Genomic DNA, 21,708 nt, shown 5'->3' with positions numbered 1-21,708 from the left:
GTGCTTTTTAATTCATCCATCAAACTACCAGTTGTTTGATGTTCTGGCGAATGAATTCGTTAGTTAGGCGCGTACACCCGTTCAAACAAAACATTCATTTGCGTAACGTAAATAGATTCGGGCGCATGCTCATGCGCAACGTGAACGAGTTTGTTTTGGGGTGCTGGTGGATGAACCTGAAAACGGTCTGCGTCTACTGCGCAAGGTGGTTTTCGTTGGCGCTTGGCATCACCACTACCTGTGCGTGGAAGATACAAGGCGCTGTGGTACAGTTGTTGTTTGGTATGACGTATTTGGTTTGATGTTTGATGGTCATGTAAATCATTATATTATTTCTGATTGCTTCTTTACTGTTTCTTTTTCGTGTAAAACTCCTCCTAAATGCTTGCAGCTTCTACAAAGCACAAACCGTGCTTGTATTAGTTTCATCCCATCCTTGCCAGTTCTCACCGATCCACACTGACCAGCACAACCGTCCCCTTGGCCGCTGTGGTCAGAAATCGATGAACGTTTGTACGCCAAGCGCACAAACACACCGGCGATCGGCGAGATCGCCAACTCAGTCGATCGTGAGTTTTTGCGCGCATAAGATCAGACTGCAAGCGCTACGCACAGGAAGCAAGTGTGAATTGCCAGTGATTTGCAGTACCATTCCCCAATCGCAAACGCATCCATCGATCGGGACCATTAGTTGATGTTTTTTGCAAAGTGTAACGCTACAGCAGTAACGCTACACACCCACGATGACGAAAGCTGTAAACGCCGGCTGGAAGCTGGACAGCGATGATAAAGGTATGAACCGGGAGCATGAAGTGTATCGTAATTCTTCATCCCATAACCATCACCAACCGATGCTGGACAGCCGCCATCAGGAACACCGCCATCAAAAACCACCTTTGTTACACAATTTTGCTCCACCACCGTCTGCGTCATGTGTGTGTGTGTAGTGTAGTGTGTGCGGTGGCAAGCGAAAACCCCCCTTTTCGGTGATTTCGCAATTTTCGCCATTTTTGTAACCCCGTCGTGTCAGTCGGGCCAGTGTTTTCAGGCGTATACTGCGTGCTTGTTGTATTTTTAAACCCACCCCGAAGCCGGTCGGCGGCCCGTAGCGGGAAAAACTAAGATAAATACAGCGTGTGTAGTGGTGTTGCTGTTGCTGCTGCTGTGCTCTCGTTGCAGTTCGGCACAGCTGTGTGAATTGAAACGTGTGCCGAACGCGGTGACCGTGAAATGGTGTGAGGAAAAGGGGATGAATGGGAAAATTAGAACGACGCAGGAAAAACAAATGCCGGTGTCGGTGATCAAGCAGTGTTTCGGTTTGCCGCGAGTGTATATCCATCATGGATGGGCCCAAGCTAGAGTTTATTAAATAATATTGAATGAACGCTAAAGTGCTAGTTTGAGAAATCCGTTATGTGGTGTGAAATGAGTTCATAATTTCTGAATCAAAAGAGTAATATAAGGAACAAAATAACTGATTCAAGTGATCTGCTAATGTTATGCATGCAGCGAGAAAAAAAAACATGAATGATTGCGGTCTGAAACAACTTTAAATTAAATAATATTTCACCTTATGATGTCCATCGCAAGCGAAAAGTTTCTTTAGTATCATAGAACAAAAGACAGTTTGGAGAAAAAAATGATCTCCAAGAAACTGATTGAATTAACGCCATTACATTGTTTCCTTCAAAGGGTTTATCCTCAATTTAATAAAGGATGTTTGGTTAAAAAATTGCACATTCCATTGACGCTTAACGAACCGTCCATTAGACAAGTGCATCTGTCACTGCTACCACAAAGAATTCGTTTGAGATATGAAACATCAAAGGACATTTGCATTCTAATGGAATGTTTAATTTAACATGCCTTTTCAATTGATTGCGCCTGTCATAATCTTTATTGAAACAAAAAAAGTGACGAGTTAGTTTTGCTGGAACGATTTTCTGCAATGTATCACATAAAATGATACATAAAATGATCACGTACAAAAAATATGAGCAATATTTATGGTCTATCACAGATTTATGATCTTTTCAAATATCTCTCAAATGGAACACATGTGGCATAAATGAAACATACTAAACCAAAATTTATTTGAAAGCTGATATCATTTTTTATTTGCCTTTATCAATCAACTCCATGCGGTGTAAACGTCTTTAATCTCATCTTAATCTTTTCTTCTTTCCCGAGCACACGGACATTCCACTGTTAATCCCTCGAGATGCTGCTGTCTACAGGTTTAGACTTTAAGGCTAGCCGTTAGATAAGTTAATACGTTGAGTGAAATATTCGACACTGAAGACTGATAAAGAAGACAATACACTGAGGCTACGTGCTTTGTGTATTTTTGCTTTCACTGATCTGCTAAATTCAACCAAAGAGTGAGGATAACCATAATTTTATCTTTTTCTTCTTACATTGTGTTCCGATTCAATTTCCAATGTCAACAGCATTTTTCATTGCTTGCGAGAAGTTTTTCAACAGCTGTCAAACATTTCATTTGCATCACAATAATATTTCAATTATTGCACATAGTGTTCAACACGACTCAAGCTGGATTTAGTTTGACAGTTTTTTTGTGTTGTGTTGAAAATCATGTGTTAGAACTGAAAATTTATTCTGATTCTGATGAATACTGTGTGAGAGCTGTTGAAAAACATCTTGAATCGGAAATCGCTGAATAATTATGTGCACATTCGAAGGTGCCTTGAAAAACCTTGTTATTATTTCAATTCTTCTACATGATTTTCCACACGTCTCAAGCTGGATTGATTTTTAACAGTTGTTTGTGGTGAGTTGAAAATCATGTGTAAGAACTGTAATTTTGTTTTTAAGCAGATACTTCAACTTCGGAATCACAAGCAGTGCAAAATTCACAAGTTTCACAAGCAAAATCAGTCCAGAAATCTCCATAAGTATGGATCGTTTACAAGTGAATTTTGATTCTTTGCTTATATCAACAAGTAGCATCATTCGATCCAAATGTCTATTTATATAGAGATGCCAAATTTAACTCCAATTTCGAAGCCGATTCTGATTTCGAAGCCAAATCCGATCCCGAAGCCGATTTCGATTCCAGAACCTGTCATTTTTCCCATCACTACAGCTGGTCCTTCTTGATGAACATGTGTGGATTTACGGCAGCTCCCGTTGGAATCACACAATCTGATAACTCATTACCCGAATTATTAAAACCTCCAATGTGACATTTAATTGACAAAAACCGTACCTTCGTAGACAAGTCATTACCAGAAATGGCGAATGTTTACAGCTGGATCTCCCATGCCGCTGGGTTTGCTCACGCCACGCGTACCAATCAGTCCCCAAAGCCATAGCGACGAATTCAATAATTCCGTGAGTGATAAATTCGATTTACACTAAATACACCCCTTCACCACCACCACCGACACGAGAAACGTTCAGCAAGCAACGTGTAAAAACGAAACTCACCTGCACAGGGCACGAGGACACGTTGACGAGGCACGCTCGCATCCGCAATCAGACCCAGCGGCTGTAACTCACTCACCCCGAGACCGAGACCGTGAGAAAGCCAGCGAAACGATAATGTCCCTACCACTGCCACACAAGGGGGGGGAGGGGGCACACGTTTTAGCTTAATTGAAGGCAGTGGAAAACTTTGGTGCGAACCAACGGCGTTGAGGGTGCGCGTGTGGTGGTTTCTCGCCCGACTGTGTCTAATGGCAGTAGTGCCGCCTAAATTACCGCCATCGGGAACCATCGCGATCCCGCTACACCCGCGTTACGACCCGCGCACTCAACTCTCAATTCACGCGGGTGCAATAAATAGCGAGCGAGCGAGCGAGGAAATTATCCTCCAGCTTGGGTTTGGGACCTTCGCTCTCGTAAATCCGCCGACAGGAAGGGGCGAATAAATCTTGATACACACCGAACCTACCGGCGAACGTATGCGAACGGGTGTGAACGGGCGATGCCGTTCACTCGACACTGCGTGAGGTGCATGGCGCTTAATCTAGCCGGAAAGTGGTGGAAGGCGACGGCCACGTTCGGTGTATTACGAGCGAATAATTGTGCATAATTGCTTGCTCGATTCATGCCGTACGAAGGGTTCAGGGAAAGGATCGCTTTTCCACCACCGAACAGAGAGCCAGTCCCATTGAAATGGCACATTTTTTTTTTAGTCGCTACTTCCGCGACGACTCTATTAAGGCTTGAAACAAGTCATCGGAATGGTTCACCACCGCACCGGCGCTAATAATTTGCTCACAGATACACACCTTCATTACTCAAGCTGTTCGCTTTGGCGGTAAGGGCAGAACAAGGCATAACATCCTTTTGTCAGTGGAAGGGAGAACAAGCGAGTGGCTACTACAACTGTTCGATCTCAAATGACCTGCGGTTCTACCACAGTGCCGGATTATGGCAGCTGACGTTTTGTCATTCTTGTGGGTCTAGGGAGCTACCGCTGTGAAAGGGGAACCGCCTTTTTGTGGCACTTGTCACGAGCCGAAGAAAAGCGAAGCACGCATAAATGGTGTGTGAATAAAGAAGTGAACTTACTTGCCAACAAAGAACAACCGACTGATTATTTCGTGTAAAAAAAAGTAAAAATATCACAACGTAGGGACTTTCACGGAACATTTTGGTGCAAGTGACCAGGATAAGTGCCTGATTATCGGTGTCAATTGTGGTAATCATAATTAGTGCAAAAGTTCTCGCTTGTTCTTTGCTGTGTGCGTGTGAGTGTGTGCTTGGAGCTGGCTAGGATTTTGTGTGCGTGTGCGCGTGTGCAACGTATTAAACAGTGTGTTTAACGCAAGTGTAACAATGGCGACGGCGCGAGAAGACAAAATTCGTGGCAAAGAGCAAAAAAGAAAAAACATTATAGATTCGATGCGGCGAATCGATTTATTCGTACAAACGTACACTGTGGACAAGATTCATGAGGTGACCACAAGGCTCGAGAGGCTCGAGAAAGTGTGGTATGGTTTTGAAGAAGTTCAAGAAGAGTTAGACAAGCTAACCCTTGAGGGAGACAACGCTGAAAATGAAAAGACGCGTGCAGAAATGGAGGAGCTATACATGAGTGTTAGATCCAATCTGCTACGGCTGAAGCCATCGTCTAATCCAATAGTCAGCGACGTTAAACCGGTACCCATTGTGTCCCAAATGAAATTACCAGTAATACAATTGCCTGAGTTTGGAGGTGATTTTAATGATTGGTTACCATTTCATGACACGTTTGTGTCCCTGATTGATAAATCAGATGAGCTTTCTGGTGTGCAAAAGCTACATTATTTGAAAGCTGCGCTCAAAGGTGAGGCAGCACGGCTAATTGAGCCAATTCTCACTACAGATGAGAATTACAAAATTGCATGGCAAATGTTGGTAGACCGCTATGGCAATAAACATTTGCTTAAGAAACGTCATATCCAAGCCATTTTGAGGCTACCGAAGATTATCAATAGCAATCTAGATTTATTGCGACGCACTGTAGATGATTTCCAGCGACACACATTGGTGTTAGAACAACTCGGTGAACCAATAAAACATCTTAGCTCATTCCTTGTTGAGCTTCTTAGTGAGAAATTGGATAGTGCTTCTCTTGCGGCGTGGGAAGAAGCACAAGCGGATAAAAGTTACACATACAGTGACATGGTTGAGTTTCTGCGTAAGCGTGTGCGTTTGTTGGAAACGCTTGCTAACGATACGGGTGAAACGAGTAAGCGACAACCGCGTGTAAAAGTGAGTGTGAACACTGCTGCAGCGGCCGAGAAAAAAGTGGATATGTGTGTTGTGTGTGGAAAGCAGGGGCATACAATAGTGAATTGTCGGCGTTTCAATGAATTCGATGCAAAGAAGCGCCAGCAAGTTGTGAGGCAGCACAAATTGTGTTGGAATTGCTTGCAGGGCAGCCATTTTGTAACCAGTTGTACGTCAAGGTATGGGTGTCAAACGTGTGGCAAACGGCATCATACCTTGCTGCATGCTGAACGAAGTGATAGTGTAATAGCAGATGATTCGGTGGGTTCTGTTAGTACGATGGTGCTTGCTAATATTCCAATGCAGTGCAACTCTACTGACCGAAGCTCATATTCTAATGTTATGCTGACAACGGTGGTGTTGTTTGTAGTTGACGCAAATGGTACGCAACATCCAGTACGTGCGTTGTTGGATAACGGTGCGCAGCCCAATGCGATAAGTGAGCGATTGAGTCAGCTTTTGTGCTTGCCGCGTATGCGTACCCATGTATCCATTACAGGTGTGGATGGAACGACGACTCAGGCGTCATGTGAAATGAAGGTGGAAATCCGTTCCAGATTTAGTGAATTTGCTCTGAAACTAAATTTCTTGGTTTTGAGCAAGGTAACAGCAAACACTCCAGCCACATCTTTCTCCACATCATGTTGGAAATTACCTGCTGGGTTGGCGCTCGCAGACCCAGAATTCCATCAGTCTGGACGAGTGGATATGCTAATCGGTGCATCGCATTTCTACACGTTTCTGAGGGAAGGCCGGCTCAAACTTAGTGAACATGGTCCATTGTTAGTTGAAACAGTGTTCGGTTGGGTGGTAACAGGTGAAGTGCTCCGAGAAGAAGCTATAATTCAGCTACAAGCAGCTCAGTGTCATGTTATGTTATCGTCGGAAAACATTAGCGATCAACTTGAGCGGTTTTGGAAGATCGAAGAGCTGCATGTTTCGCATTTCTCGGCGGATGAGCAGAGATGCGAAGCTTATTATGAGCAAACGGTATCACGAGACGAAACAGGCAGATATATCGTGAAACTGCCTAAACATCAGCAACATTCTACCATGATTGGAAAATCAGAAACGACATCACTTAAGAGGTTTGCTGGATTAGAACGTAAGTTATTTGCTAACTCACAACTTCGTCAGCAGTACAATGAGTTTATGTTGGAGTACATACAACTCGGTCATATGGTTCCTGTGTCGCCTGACAACCTGGATGCAGCAACCTGCTGCTACCTTCCACATCACCCTGTGTTTAAGGAGACAAGTTCCACGACTAAAATGAGAGTGGTATTTGATGGGTCAGCACCAACTAGCACAGGACACTCTCTGAATGATGCGCTATTGGTTGGACCAGTCATCCAAGATGATCTTTTGAGCTTAATAATCCGTTTTCGTAAATTTCAGGTCGCGCTAGTTGCGGACTTGGAAAAAATGTATCGTCAGGTACTTGTGCATCCGGAGGATCGACCGTTACAGAGAATATGGTGGAGGTTTGACGATAACCAGCCCATTCAGGCGTATGAGTTGCGGACAGTAACATACGGTTTGGCTCCTTCATCTTTCTTAGCTACAAGAACACTTCAGCAGTTGGCTGAAGATGAGGGTGACGCGTTTCCTACTGCCAAGGATACGCTGAAAAAACAACTGTACATGGATGACCTTATTGCTGGGTCAAATAGTGTTGATGGAGCTATACAGCTACGTGAGGAATTGAGTGCACTGGCGCAGAGAGGCGGTTTTACTTTTCGAAAATGGTGTTCGAATTCATTAGCCGTTTTATCTGACGTTCCCGCTGAACAATTGGCAACAAAATCATCGTTAAGGTTCGACGACAAGGAGACAATTAGTACGCTTGGTATATGTTGGGAACCAGAAATTGATACGTTCCAGTTCAACATTTCTATTACTACGAAATCAGAGAGAGACACCATGCGTAGCATACTATCAATGATTGCTCAACTGTATGATCCATTGGGATTGATTTCACCTGTAATTATTACAGCCAAAGTTTTGATGCAATCGCTCTGGCGTTTGAAGTTGAGTTGGGATGATACGGTGCCTGAGGACATTCAAAGGAATTGGATTAGATTTCGAGCAGAATTACCAGAACTTAAAGATTTTCGTATCCCTAGATTCGCTTTCGCTCATCAATATCGGCAAGCAGAAATACATTGTTTCACAGACGCGTCAGAGCTTGCATATGGCGCGTGCATCTATATTCGGTCTGAAGCTGAGGATGGAAGCATTCATGTTAATTTGCTAGCATCAAAATCGAGAGTGGCTCCACTGAAGGCATTGACGATTCCTAGACTTGAACTTTGCGGTGCATTATTAGGAGCTCGATTGCATGAGAAGGTAATGGCTGCAATGGAGATTAAGTTCGTTGCTCATCGATTTTGGACCGATTCTACCGTGGTGCTAGATTGGCTAAATGCTGAATCAAAGACTTGGAAAACATTCGTAGCAAACCGAGTTGCTGAGATCCAAGCAATTCGAGATGCTGTTTGGCAACATGTATCTGGACAAGAAAATCCAGCTGACCTTATTTCACGCGGAGTTTTACCGCATCAGCTCATCAACAATCAATTGTGGAAACAAGGTCCACAATGGTTATCAGAGAGAAAGGAGAATTGGCCCCAACAAAAAGAGAGAACAGGTCAAATTACAACAGACGAAATAAGATCGAATGTCGTTTTAACAACGCAAATACAAGAAAAAAATGAAATATTTACAAGATATGGGTCATACCAGAAGCTAATCGACGTGGTTGCATATTGTTTTCGTTTTGTTCATAATGCTCGTCGTCTGCAATCAAGAATAAGCAATAGTGCATTGACGGTAAAGGAACTTGCTGATGCTAAAAAGCGACTTGTAAAACTTGTGCAAGCTGAAGAATTTACCAACGATCTTTATAAAATCCACAAGGGGATTCCTGTTGCTCGAAATTCAACGTTGAAGCTTTTAAACCCGTTTATAGATAATGAAGGAATAATCCGCGTAGGTGGCCGGCTCAGAAATTCTGATTTGAATTATAATATTAAGCATCAAATAGTTCTTCCTGGATTCCATCCATTTACTCAACTCCTCATCATGGACAAACATGTAAAAGCAATGCATGGAGGAATATCATCAACTCTTAACGCAGTTAGAGATGAGATTTGGCCAATCAATGGAAAAAGAGCTGTACGTAAGGTCATACGAAATTGTTTTCGATGTTGCAGAGCAAATCCACAACCTATAATTCAACCTGAAGGGCAACTACCAGCAGAACGTGTTACAGTTAACGAGGTGTTCAGTTGTACGGGTCTAGATTATTGTGGACCTTTGTATTTGAGGCCAACACACCGCAAGGCCGCACCAAATAAGTGCTACATTTGTGTATTTGTCTGCATGAGTACGAAAGCAGTACATTTGGAATTAGTCGGAGATTTGAGCACAAATTCGTTTCTGATGGCACTTGATCGCTTTGTTTATCGGCGGGGTAAACCAAAGCACATTTATTCAGACAATGGTACCAATTTTATTGGTGCCAAAAATGAACTTCATCAGATCTACAAAATGCTGTTCAACGATTCTGCAGATAGCAAAATAGCAAAACATTTGGCAAAAGAAGAGATACAATGGCATTTGATACCCCCACGCGCCCCAAATTTCGGAGGCCTTTGGGAAGCGGCGGTGAAGGTAGCCAAAACCCATTTGATTCGTCAACTAGGATCATCGCGTTTATCATCGGAGGAAATGACTACTGTTTTAGTAAAAATAGAAGGTTGCATGAACTCGCGACCATTAGTTCCGCTTTCTGAAGATCCCAATGATTTGACGGCATTAACTCCAGCGCACTTTCTCATTACAAACAATTTGAAGGTTATTCTCGAACCTGACTTGAAAGAGGTGCCTATGAATCGTCTGGGAAGATACCAACTCCTTCAGCGGTACACGCAAAACTTCTGGATACACTGGAAACAGGATTATCTGAAAAATCTTACTGTTTTGCATCGGTCAGCTAAGCAATCTAAGCAATTATCTGTCGGAGATATAGTTATTCTGAAGGATGAGCAGCTTCCAGCAGTTCAATGGCCATTGGCACGTGTCGTCGAAATACACCCTGGAGCTGATGGAATTTCCCGAGTTGCAACACTTCGTACGGCATCCGGTATTGTGAAGCGAGCAGTATCTAAAATCTGTCCGTTAGAATGCAGTAATCAAAGAATGGATTGAAAACTGAGTGTTTCAAGGTGGCCGGTATGTTCGATCTCAAATGACCTGCGGTTCTACCACAGTGCCGGATTATGGCAGCTGACGTTTTGTCATTCTTGTGGGTCTAGGGAGCTACCGCTGTGAAAGGGGAACCGCCTTTTTGTGGCACTTGTCACGAGCCGAAGAAAAGCGAAGCACGCATAAATGGTGTGTGAATAAAGAAGTGAACTTACTTGCCAACAAAGAACAACCGACTGATTATTTCGTGTAAAAAAAAGTAAAAATATCACAACGTAGGGACTTTCACGGAACAACAACAACAACAAAATCTCGATCATAAATATCCGCACACCACACGCCATTAAATCTTGCCACCCGGTATCGCTTCACTCACAATCAAACGCAAACGGCAAGCGACCCTGCTACCGAAACGAGATTCTTCCACAAAAAGGGTAAGGTTTTAACAGCGACCAACTGCCAGTAGATGGAAGCGAACGGATACGCTAACGGTTCGACTTACCGCGAGGGGAACGAACGACCACGACGGAAACGACGACGGATGGGCTCAAGAAAGCTACTACTCCGCTACTCTAGCCTTGCGGAATGCGAGACGGGGCGTAGTATAAATTATGCACAAGCGTCGGAATTACACTCGCAAGTACTTGCAGGACGGGGAAGGTGGATTTTAAATAATTTAAGCGAGCTTTTTCGCTCCCCGCTTTTGTTCTTCTCACTCACCCCTCCTCTTGACATTTGCAACAATGCGGATTGCCCCTCGGGAACGGGTTGGTGGGCGCTGCGCACCATTGTATTTCCCAGCCCGGGAGAAGTGTTCCGCTTTTCGCGAAAGGTATGCAGCGAAATGGAGTGTTTCTCATTCCCGCTATTCCCGCCCCTCTTCCCATTCCCACACACACACACACACCGCACAGCAAAGCGGAAAGTTTCATCAAAGCGCGCGAAAAGTCATAAGAAGCTCATTTAATAAGTTTCGTACCCATAAATCCGAATGTTAACGAGGCCCGAAACTGTGTTCCCGGTGTTTCACCCAAAATCTCACCTGAGCCTTTCGTGCGCTGCCTCGCTGCTGGCGGAAACGATTGTCATAATCTTCCGCCGTGAACCGTGGCAAAGCGGGTGAAAGTAGCCGGGGAAGCAGCCGGATAGCGAAAGGGGTTCTTTTTTCGCCCACCAACCACCAGGAGCAAGTGGAATCGTTATGAGTTTTCACAAAAATTACCACTTTTAAAACAGACACGTACCCGCCGCGGCACGCTGGATTCCACGAATTGTCCCACTACGCCCTGGCGGGGAAAGGACGGGGCTGCCACTTGTGTTAGTTAACAGCCTTTGACAGCAGGGCTGGCTGGCTGGGCTTTGCTGGCGTGGGGTGGCGCAGCACTTTACGCGAGCATATTTGGCCTGCCTGCCGTGCCGTTCCGGGAGGGCACGCTAGCCGGTATGAGATTGTTTGAAATCGTAAAAAAAGATTGCCCAAAGAATGTAAGCGACAGTGCGACAAACTTCACTTTAAATGCTTTAAGCGTTGCCGGGACCAGCCTGGGGGAAGTTTGACAGGAATGATTGCGCACTTTAAAACTTCAGACACTGAAAAGGTGTTGAGTGGTTTTTCGGGACGCTTTGGGTGTGGGGACGGGAAGTTCGCCTAATGGATAATCAGGCACGTCTTAACGTTTCCTACCATTAAAGCATTAAAGCATATTATTGGATTTTGCATTTCTCTCCCGTTGTTTTGGTGTAGTTTTTCCCCATCACGGTCAATTATAAATGCCTTTTTATGCTTCCAACAAGCAGCTCAGACTGCAGGACGTTTTCATTTCAAAGTTCCTGCTCATCACAGAGAATGAACACTTTGCCGGCTATTCTTCGTTGCATTCGCGCGTGTGCAATGAAGAGAACGCTTCATTGTAACGATGGTATTTTGTAATAATTTGCTTTGCACAGCTTTGCGAAAGCTCATAATCCTGGGCCCAAGGTCCAGAGATGGTTATGGTACAAAAAAACAAAGAGGCGTAAAGGGGTCTAGTTACGCTCGTTGTCTAGAAGAGAAGCGTCCCCACTATGGATAGAGCTGGTATCAAAACATTCTTGGTAAACTATTAAAATGCTTGGGGAATGATTATTTACTACTTTTAAGACCTTTAAGAATGCAAAATTAAACGCTTCGGTACAGGGTGAAAACGATACATTTGACAGCTCGATAGCATCGCCGAACATGTCAACACATTATTATTCAATATCTCCCTGAAAGAGTCAATGATATGCTCCACCAAATCAACAACTCGCTGAACACGTCCATAATACCATCGAAAACCCTGTCTCAAAGCGCCTTAAACTATGCAATGCGTTGAACAACACATTATTTTTAACAATATCATTCATTTTGGCCTCTTCATTGCATTTGTATTTAGGTTACGAAAGACCTAGAAACCTCAATAAAGTCAAAATCTGGGACAAGTAGACAGTAGTTACATACAAGTTTCAAAATAGTTTATGGCTGTAATATCCTACGGAATGGTCAACTGAAGGATTAACTAAGACATATCCGTAAATCTGTCTATAGACGCGTTAGAATTTTAATTCGAATTTTTGCAACCCTACCATTCTTTAAGGCTCAGCCATATTTCGCTCACACCATTCAAGACATCTTTATTGTAAAATTTGCCTTAAAAAATCTGAGACAAATAAAATAGAGTTTAAACCATTCCCGTCGCTACGAAAGCTCGAAAGCAAGAATAGCCTGTAGAGAAAGCGAATTAAATTCACAAAATATACATCACCTGAGAAATAAGACGTCCAAAATCACTACTGTGCCACCGCGTACGCTGGCACGCTAAACCGTTAAACCACCTGTATTGCCCGCAATCCGGTGCAAAAGCAAAACTGCAACACCGACTCGAGCCCGTCGTCCTTATCGTCTTTATTTCAAATTTATTCTCAATTTATTTCACTTCTCTCACGCTATGCTAGGTACGCGAAACATTCATATCAAAAACGATTGCACCGTGCCGGCCCGTTGCTGCCGGACCGAAGGCACTACCGGCCCGGCATGAAACGCTAGCCACTGAATTGGAATTATAAATATTTTATTCTCATTCTTTTCTCCTTTCTTTTCCATTTCATGCGGCGTGCGCATAACCCACGTCCACCACACACATACACACTATCTATGGCGATTCCGAATGCCGTACAGCGTGCTACATCGAGGTGGACGAGAATGAGAACGAAACCGTCGACCGGTCGGACGAGAACGATTCCAACAATGACGACCCGGACCATTGCTGGACGCAGTGGAGTAATTTACCGGATCACATCCTCGAGCGCATCTTCTCCCATCTCACCATCAAGGAGCGGTACTATGCGAGCCTGGTATGATGCTGTATAACCCTCGCGAGTGTGTGTGTGTGCATGTCTCTTTTGCCCGTGCGTCCCAAACGCAAACGATGAGAATGATGATGATGACGATAATAACAATGATCACCTGGGCTCGGTGTCTGAGACCACTACGCTGTAGCCCCGACGGTGTTCAGCGCGACCAATTGATTAATTGTGTACTCAAGGCCTTCTCTCTCTCTCTCTCTCTCTCTCTCTCTCTCTCTCTCTCAATCGCACTCTCCGCTCTGCAGACCTGTTCCGGTTGGTATCGCGCGTTCTATCTGCCCCACGTGTGGTCTAACTTTCTGGTCGAGGACGCGACGCTCGGCCGGATGCGGTACAACTACTACTCCGGCTGGCAGCCCGTGCTCGATCACGCCCGCCTCCAGAGCTGCCTGCTGTCCGTCGGTCACCTCATACGCGGGCTCGACTTCCGGCCGCAGGTAAGCTTCAACAACATGTTCCAGTTCATGTCGCTCATCTCGTGGGCGATGGAGCAGAACGCCCGGACGGCCGGGTGTCCGCGCGAGTGGGTCGGCTGCGGTTCGCGCATCCGCTCGCTCAATTACCTGTTCCCGTGCAATATGGCCATGAGCGAGGATCCGGAGTCAATCAAGCTGTTCGGTACGGGCGGTCAGCTGCTGGCCGCACTCAAGCGGCTGATGCTCTGCCTCACCAACCTGCACTCCCTGTCGCTGGTCGACCTCTTCCTCGAGCGGTACGAGGCGAACCATCTGCTGGACGAGGTGCTCGAGTCGTGCTGTCTGGTGCTGCGCCGGCTCTGCCTCGTCAACGTGACCAACGTGCACTGTCCCATCATGCACATCGGACTGTTTCTCAATCTACAGGTGAGTGATGACGTGCTGGCCCTAAACTAAATTATCTTATCCACTGCGGGGTGGTACGGCACCTGCGAAAATGAGGTTTCGGAACGTTCGGGTGAGTCGCAGGTGAAACCTGATACCAATCAGCACGGACTACACACCCACGGCTTCTTTAGCTGGCCCCAAAATTGTCGAGCTCATCCGGAACACACCCTAGGATGTATTGTCAACGAATCGTTTTTCAACGCCCAGTCCGAACGGTGCTGATTCATCGTACAACGGTACTGCCCCCCGAAACCGTGCAGTGTGCGTACAGCCTTGGCTAATACCATTACTTTATGATTGTGAGGTTCCGTGGCACAAGTGAAAAAGCAAAACCGGCTCAAGCTATATCTACTTTTCATCATCAATTTCACGCCCGCTTTAACAAGAACATACACACAGACAGACGGACAGCAGGCAAGGAACCCAACGGTACGTTCGAAACGCTACGGTATGTGTGTGTGGCGGGTTGCCTAACATGCAGGCGCTTTAAGCAATGCCCAATTTGCATAACCGTTCAATTTGTAACTCGACCGTTCCAGTCCCGACCAAAGGCGTGCAAAATGTATACTGTGTATGCGTTAGTGTGTCCCGAGTGTGGCCAGGAGAATTGACTCACCCAACCGGGAACTTATTATTGACTGCTTCTCTATCTCTCGTACGCACCCGTAGACGCAACGGGACACAACCCAAGGACAAACCGAGCGCGACAAGATATTTAATAACCGAAAACGATTAATCACCCTTGTCATCGTCCGTCCGTCCGTTAGTTTTCGCTTCGCTCATCCGGGCTCACTGCCCTCCTTTCCTATTTGCCTCGACGCCCAACCCAGGTGCTGGTCGTTTCACCGCAGAACATTGACGACGATGTGCTGATGCTGCTGGCCGACTCCAAGGTGAAGCATCTCACCCTGCTCCAGAACCGCTACACACCGCCCGCCCTCGCCATCAGCCCGTGCTCGGCCAAGGCATGGCTGACGGTGCGGCGGGATAACCCGAAGCTGCGCGTCCACCTGTGCGTCGAGTCCACCACCAACGCGGTGATCCTGCTGCAGCCCGAAGCGCCCGTCGCTAGCATGATTTATCAGACGCCCAAAACAATGGTAACTATAAACTCACGTGTGTTCTTGCCTGTGTGTGTGTGTGTGTGTGTCGCTTCGAGTGCATGTGGCTCGCAATTTCGCTATGACAGTGCTGTCGTCGGGCTGGCGGGTTCAGCTTGACAGCAGGCAAGATGGGATCGGTAAAGCTTTAGTATGGGATTTATTAAACATCAAACATCTCGAAGGCAAGTCAGTGGAAGGGAGTAGTAAAGTGATCCTGGGAACATGGTTTATAGAAACGGATTTCGAGTTAATTTCTTTTTCAAATTCAATCACGACCTGTTTCACGCAGTGTATCTTGTATAAAACCTTCAAACTTCTTGTATAAATTAATCAAACTTTATATTTTTTACTTCCAAAATTCGTTTTAATCAATGGCATGAAGTGAAAACATGTTTCTTTAGGTTCATTACAAAAAAAAATCACTTTTTAACAAATTGAACTTATTTCACCAAAGCTATCATTACAGGGTTTTCCAGCAGTTCTCATAGCTGTCGGACACTTTATTAACTCTTTCTTCCGTGAAATGAACTTAATATAATGGGAATTGGACTCTATAGCACCCTTGTTGGACAAATCCAGTAGGAATTTCGTACGATCCTGTCTAAAAAGGGTGCCTTCGTGTCCAATTTCCAACACATGAAGTTCACTTCCAATAGGAAAGAGTCAAGGAAGTGTCCCACAACTATGAGAACCTTTGGAAAACCCTGTATTCCTTAATTTTTTCAAAAGACGTTAACTTGACATATTCAAATTGAAAAATCATTTAGGAGTAATGTTCGATTGAAATTGATTCTTAGGCCACATAGATCAAGCTCGTGTGCTGCACGTTTTGTTCGGGGTCACAGGCTCTTCATGCATGTTGTAAGGTATGACTTATGTGATAGGAAATTATATTAATGTTTGGTCATTTTCCGATTTGAGAATTGCCTTTCGTTTGGTTTAAACATAAAGTAAAAACTTGGACATAACAATAAGGGAAAATTTGTTTATGGAAATAAGTACAAGAAGCAAAAACAAATGGACTATAATTGATCCTTACTCATTTAAAGAGTAATGAAGATTAAGAGATTATTGTCAAAATAATTTTCCATTTAATTAAATGCGCTCAACACAAATGAGTAATGAGGATTATTAATAAGGGATAATTGTCCGAATAATTTATCACAAATAATAATTTGCTCATTTAAACTATATGAGCGAATAGTTTACGACAAAACTAGAACAATTCTAAAACAAATGTGAGGTTTGTTGCATTTTACTAATATTTACATCGCTTGAAATTCATTTTCTCCATTCCGATTTTTCGCGCAACCAAAGCCTCCGGTATGCAAATATTCCAATAACTGTCATACAGCATTTGTTTGCATTTGACTCCAGTGTACCTAACGGGTTTCATACGTGAAAAAATACGGTAGGAAACCCGTCTCATCAAGTTATGCATTCAAAAACACAGTAATGGAAGACACAGCTTGTTTTATCATTTCCATTTTTTCCCATAAAGTAAATCACTTCTGAAACTAACCCAAGCTAGTTCTGAAACAAAACATACACACACACACACACATCTGTAAGCTCCCTTCCTCCGTCCCCTATTCCGGACAGCACAAACAAAGCGAAAAGTATTCGAGTGCAAAGCAAATAATAGCAAACCACAAACCCACAACCCGCCGTATCCACTCCAGCCATACCGGTGTAAGGTAAACAGACCATAACAAGCGCAAACACACATCCCTACCGTCGACAAACGATTGCGATAAATTATTTCCTGCACCCCCACAGTAACAAACCGGCACAGAAAGCTCAACCGGCACAGCTTACAACCACCGACACGAATATGTTACATCGAGCAAAAGAATCATGGCTAACGAATAGACAGATAGAGAGAAAGAGACAGCCACAGTAGCACCGACAAAACGGGCTCCCTGTGCAATAGAGTGTTAATTAAGTTTTTGGGTGGGCGATAAGTTTTGTTGATTATTCTTATTCATATGCAGAGAACGCTGTGCACCGAGCCCGATTGTACTGCCGGCAATTGCAATTGAAGGAACAATGCAACAAGCGGCAATCTCTCGAGCGGAATCGAGTCGAAAGTTTATCATGCCGAGGGAGCTTTTATGCAAAATCTCTAATCTCTTCGCAGATTACTTCGGACCAGCTGGTGGCGGCCGTCGATGCCTACAAGTACACGCTGACCGTTTACGGGCACGAGCAGCTGCCCGCGACCACGGCCGAAGCGGTCGGCGACGGCGAGTTCCAGGAACGCCCGGATAGTTTGCTCCTGCTGCTGGCCCGCTCCTGTCCCGGTTTGAACGCGCTGGTAAGTTGTCCTGCCACGTGCCTTTGTTCGCACCGCTTCACTCACCCACTTTGCTTTGTACCGCAGATGGTGCGGGAGTGCATCTCAACGGCCACGATCCTGCTGATTGCCACATCGGCACAAAACCTGCGCCATCTCTACATCAACCGGGCCCAGGTGCGGTTGGGCTGCGATTGGCCCCGCAGCCCCGACTGGACGGACGAGTTCTACGGCTGGCTGCAGTCGACGGCGGCGTCGATCGAAGCGACCGAACAGGAAGTGTCCCGCATACTGGACCACCCCTACTGGCATCTGCTGTCCGAGGAGCAGTTCCAGATGGCGTCACTAACGCGACATGTAGCCGTTTGAGTGTTTCAATCCCCTTTTTTGTTGTACTCCGACCTCGTCTGTTTCTCTTTGCTGCGGAAGTTGAGAAGCAAAAGTATACGGGTGCTGGACACCGGATTACATCCTCCATATATCCCACCGATCCATGAAGAATACCGCGGGACGATAGGGTGGAATGGAAAGAATCGACCAAAGCTCACGCTCACTCCCGCTGTGCCAAGTTCACCAATGCCCCGTGGGCACACACCAATGGGAGTGAAAGAGTTTTTAATTAAGCAAAAATAATTGAACAATTTTTCTTCCATCACAGAGAGAAGAAGGCAGGCAACGAGAGAGAGAGAGAGAAAGCGAGGGAAATTATTTTATCAGCATGGCATAATTATGCTGCTAAACTTTCCGCCAAGTACCGGAAGCGAAGGTCCCGACATAAGACCTTTTCCTTCCGCTCATTGCCATTAAAATGGCTTCGGATGTGTCCTGCAGAGAGAAGATTTTTTTTTAATATTTTTTACCAACTACCATCGGTCAAGCGTGCAGCGGCGCACTGTCGATGAGGGGGGGAGGTGAAACATTCTCCAAACAAACACACTCACACGCCAACTGCAAATGTCAAAGGTTGATGGTAAATTAAACTCAACTTTTCCATCGCCCGGCTTCATTATTCACGAGACACTTTTCACCACCTGCCGGCCTGCTGGGGACGGGAAACGATACAAGTCGCTTGACGAATATGCAACACAAGGTGCAATGAAAAATGCATCCATGTCAGCAAACTTTTCGACCAAACATCCATCCATCAAGTAGAGAAAAAGGGAGAGGGAGACAGTTGATGATTCGTTAGAACCGAGAGTGACCGAAAGCGTAAAGCATACGACATTGGTTGCCGAGGGCGTGGGCTGTCGGGATGCAGAACTGGGAACTACTTTTTCGCCAAAAACTCACACACAGGCATCGGCACAAAACGGGAAAGATATTCGGTTTGCGGGAAAAACTTTAACAGGCAAAATTCGTCAGCAGTCGAGTCAGCACGCCTCAGCAGGATAAGGGTAGGGGGGGGGGAGGGGAACTAATTGCTAACTATTCAATAAAATTTTCCTATCAACAAACACACGGCGGCAGCTAGGGGTTGTGATTGTTGAGAAGAAACTTTCCAACCCAAGGCGATGAGAAAAGACTGCATGCTGATGGTGATGGCGATGATGATGGAGTTTTCTTTGGAGCACAACCATAATAAATGAGTTGCGGAAGAACAGCGGGAAGAAAATAATTTTAAAAGAAGAAAAACTTTATAGGTCATTTGACAAACAAGCGTTAAAGAGTTTTCAGTTGCTTTTCATTTCAATTTTATTAACAGCTCATTAAAGTGACGCTTGCTGACATTGGAACGTTATTCGATGTGTCGCGCAGCGGCGACTTTTGAACGAGGGTTTTTAGTTGAATCAAGTTCCATCAAAAGCTTTATGAAACAGTCATTAGTTTTGCTATAATCAAGTTGGAATGATGAACTTTTTTTTTTTGACAGAATGTTTAACGCTTTGATCGCATGGTGAAACGAGTCGCTGGGACATTTCGCTGATTTGTACCCCAAGGCAAACTGCACTCGGACCTCACTCCATCACCATTCCTAGTTGAAGGGGAATGTCCTTACTATTTAAACAGTTCTGCCCAAAAGCTATAGGAAGCTTTGAATTATTATTTTATGAAGAATTGTTTTAATCAAGTTCCTGATATCATAATGCTAGTCGCATGGTCATTATTGCACAAATTAACACTTTTTGAAATATTACATGCAAGTTAATTATTTCAATGGCCTAGAATTGGGAGTAACAATCCAACTCTAAACTATTTTGAATGAACAATCTATACGTTCAGCTTACAATTGCTGACATTTGTGGGTAGTTGTATTAAAATATTGATATTTTACTGTTCTTGTTTTGTATTATTAAGAGCAGAAACACCATTCAGTGTTTTATGGTATAATTTCTTTTTAAATCTTTTTGTACGCCTTATGCTTTAGTTATACACTTTTGTAAATAAAAGAAGTGTTAAGAAAGGTACAGGTGGATCTCGAGATACACTATATTTGACAGTTCTTTGAGCAAATTGTACTGATTTGACTCAATTATCAATTATCAAATGCAAAATAAATTTTCTTCTGGTTGAACTTTATTGTGTTTTTATAAAATAAAGAAGATTTAAAATTGTTATATGAATTATATCTAATAATTGCTAAACTTATTACGCCACTTTTACGATATTAAGTGATACATTGGCGAGAAACCGTGAAATTCGAAACATGCGGTATTATGCGGCCGTTTTCGGTCCGCATTAACTGTGTATCTATTAACCGTGAACCACTTATACTACAAAACTAATTCGATACTGTCTGAATTTACTAGTTGAACATCAATAGTGTGCCCAATTAATTAATTTGATTAATGGAGTCCTTCAAAATTCTATTCAGCTTTTTTTTTGTATAGAGTTTGACAGTTGGAGGCTGAAATCATGTCAACACTCCATACAAAACCACTAGCCTCAAAGCTAGAATTAAATTCGAGTACCTGCTCGAAAAAATGGCATGTTTTTTATAATCAAATTTGAACATCAGTTTATGACAGGACGGGTGAAAACTTTTGCTCAAACAAGCTTTCGGGAGGCTTGACGAATACCCAAAACAGTCTCAAAAGCTTCATTCAGAAACAGAAGCGATAATGATCAGCCTTCTAAATTCATACATCTTTGGATAAGCCCTCCTGTATATTATACCTCCCTTAGATAGCTGCTCGAAAACTGCTATACAATACTATACAGCTGACAAGCTGAAATTTCAGCCTACAAACTTAAAACGGAAAGGTGAATAGGTTTTTTGCTTTTAAAAGTCTTTCTTTCTTCATCTCTCTCTTTCTCTCCTTTCCTCTCGCTCCATATCTGTCTCTCTCTCTCTCTCTCCGTCTTAGACTAAACAGATGGGATTATGACTGAGGTTTGGTCACTATGATGACTAATAATTGTAATGAACTTTGAGAGGCTGAAAAGAGCAATCATCGATGGAGTACTAACTGTATTAGTTTTTTGTTTTGTATGTTTTGTATTTCTATTCTTTTCTGCTTTCAATTTAACCATCGAAAATTGGTATTTCCAAGAAAATAAACTTGTTAACTCATCAATCGACAGAAATGATTCGAAGAATCGACACATGTTGTAGTGGTGCTCCTGCTCGTGACGTATTGCACAGTTCTTGTTACTGTCTGATTGATCGAGAAACATCAAAAACAGCATCGGTTTTTGGGTTTAGATATTTTTTTTATGCCAACTTCACCTGACAGTTATGGATGTAGAAGCGCTATGCTTTGCATAGCTACATTAAACAAAAAAAAAACTGCTATCATGCGATGCTCGTTGATGTTTACCATACGTAGCTGTTATTTATCTTTGCACGCTGCAAAGTATGGGCTTTTTTGTTTTTCAATCGATGCCTTAGCAGTGATACCTAAAGCGGCATGCTGGTACCAAATGCTTGTTGCAAAAACAAAGTCCTTTTCATGTTTTTATTGATACAAAACTAACACATATTAAATAAACACTATTAAACACTATTTATACAAGCTTAAACATATTAGTAAACAAAACAAAAAACATTTCAAAGAGCGGCATCAATATTTACCCATTAAAGGATACATTTGCACGAATTCATCTCCCATCTGTAAATATCGCATCCACTCCACCTAGGTTAAGAGGAAAATTCGAACCTGTATTCAAACGT

The 21,708-nt window shown here is 43.8% G+C and overlaps 1 protein-coding gene across 1 annotated transcript; it reads left to right on the top strand.

The window, feature by feature from the left end:
• The first annotated feature begins 525 nt into the window (after window positions 1-525).
• LOC120902722 lies at window positions 526-20,474 on the top strand. Its single transcript, XM_040311704.1, has 6 exons — window positions 526-792; window positions 13,148-13,323; window positions 13,581-14,177; window positions 15,029-15,298; window positions 17,442-17,618; window positions 17,685-20,474. The coding sequence occupies exons 1-6, from the start codon at window positions 744-746 to the stop codon at window positions 17,964-17,966; spliced, it is 1,551 nt and encodes a 516-aa protein (XP_040167638.1). The 5' UTR covers window positions 526-743; the 3' UTR covers window positions 17,967-20,474.
• Window positions 20,475-21,708: the final 1,234 nt, after the last annotated feature.

This window comes from Anopheles arabiensis, chromosome 3 (genome assembly GCF_016920715.1).
Source record: "Anopheles arabiensis isolate DONGOLA chromosome 3, AaraD3, whole genome shotgun sequence".
NCBI classification, from domain to species: domain Eukaryota; kingdom Metazoa; phylum Arthropoda; class Insecta; order Diptera; family Culicidae; genus Anopheles; species Anopheles arabiensis.
The sequence above is the reverse complement of the archived record's forward strand: the minus strand, read 5'-3'. Positions and strand labels throughout refer to the sequence as shown.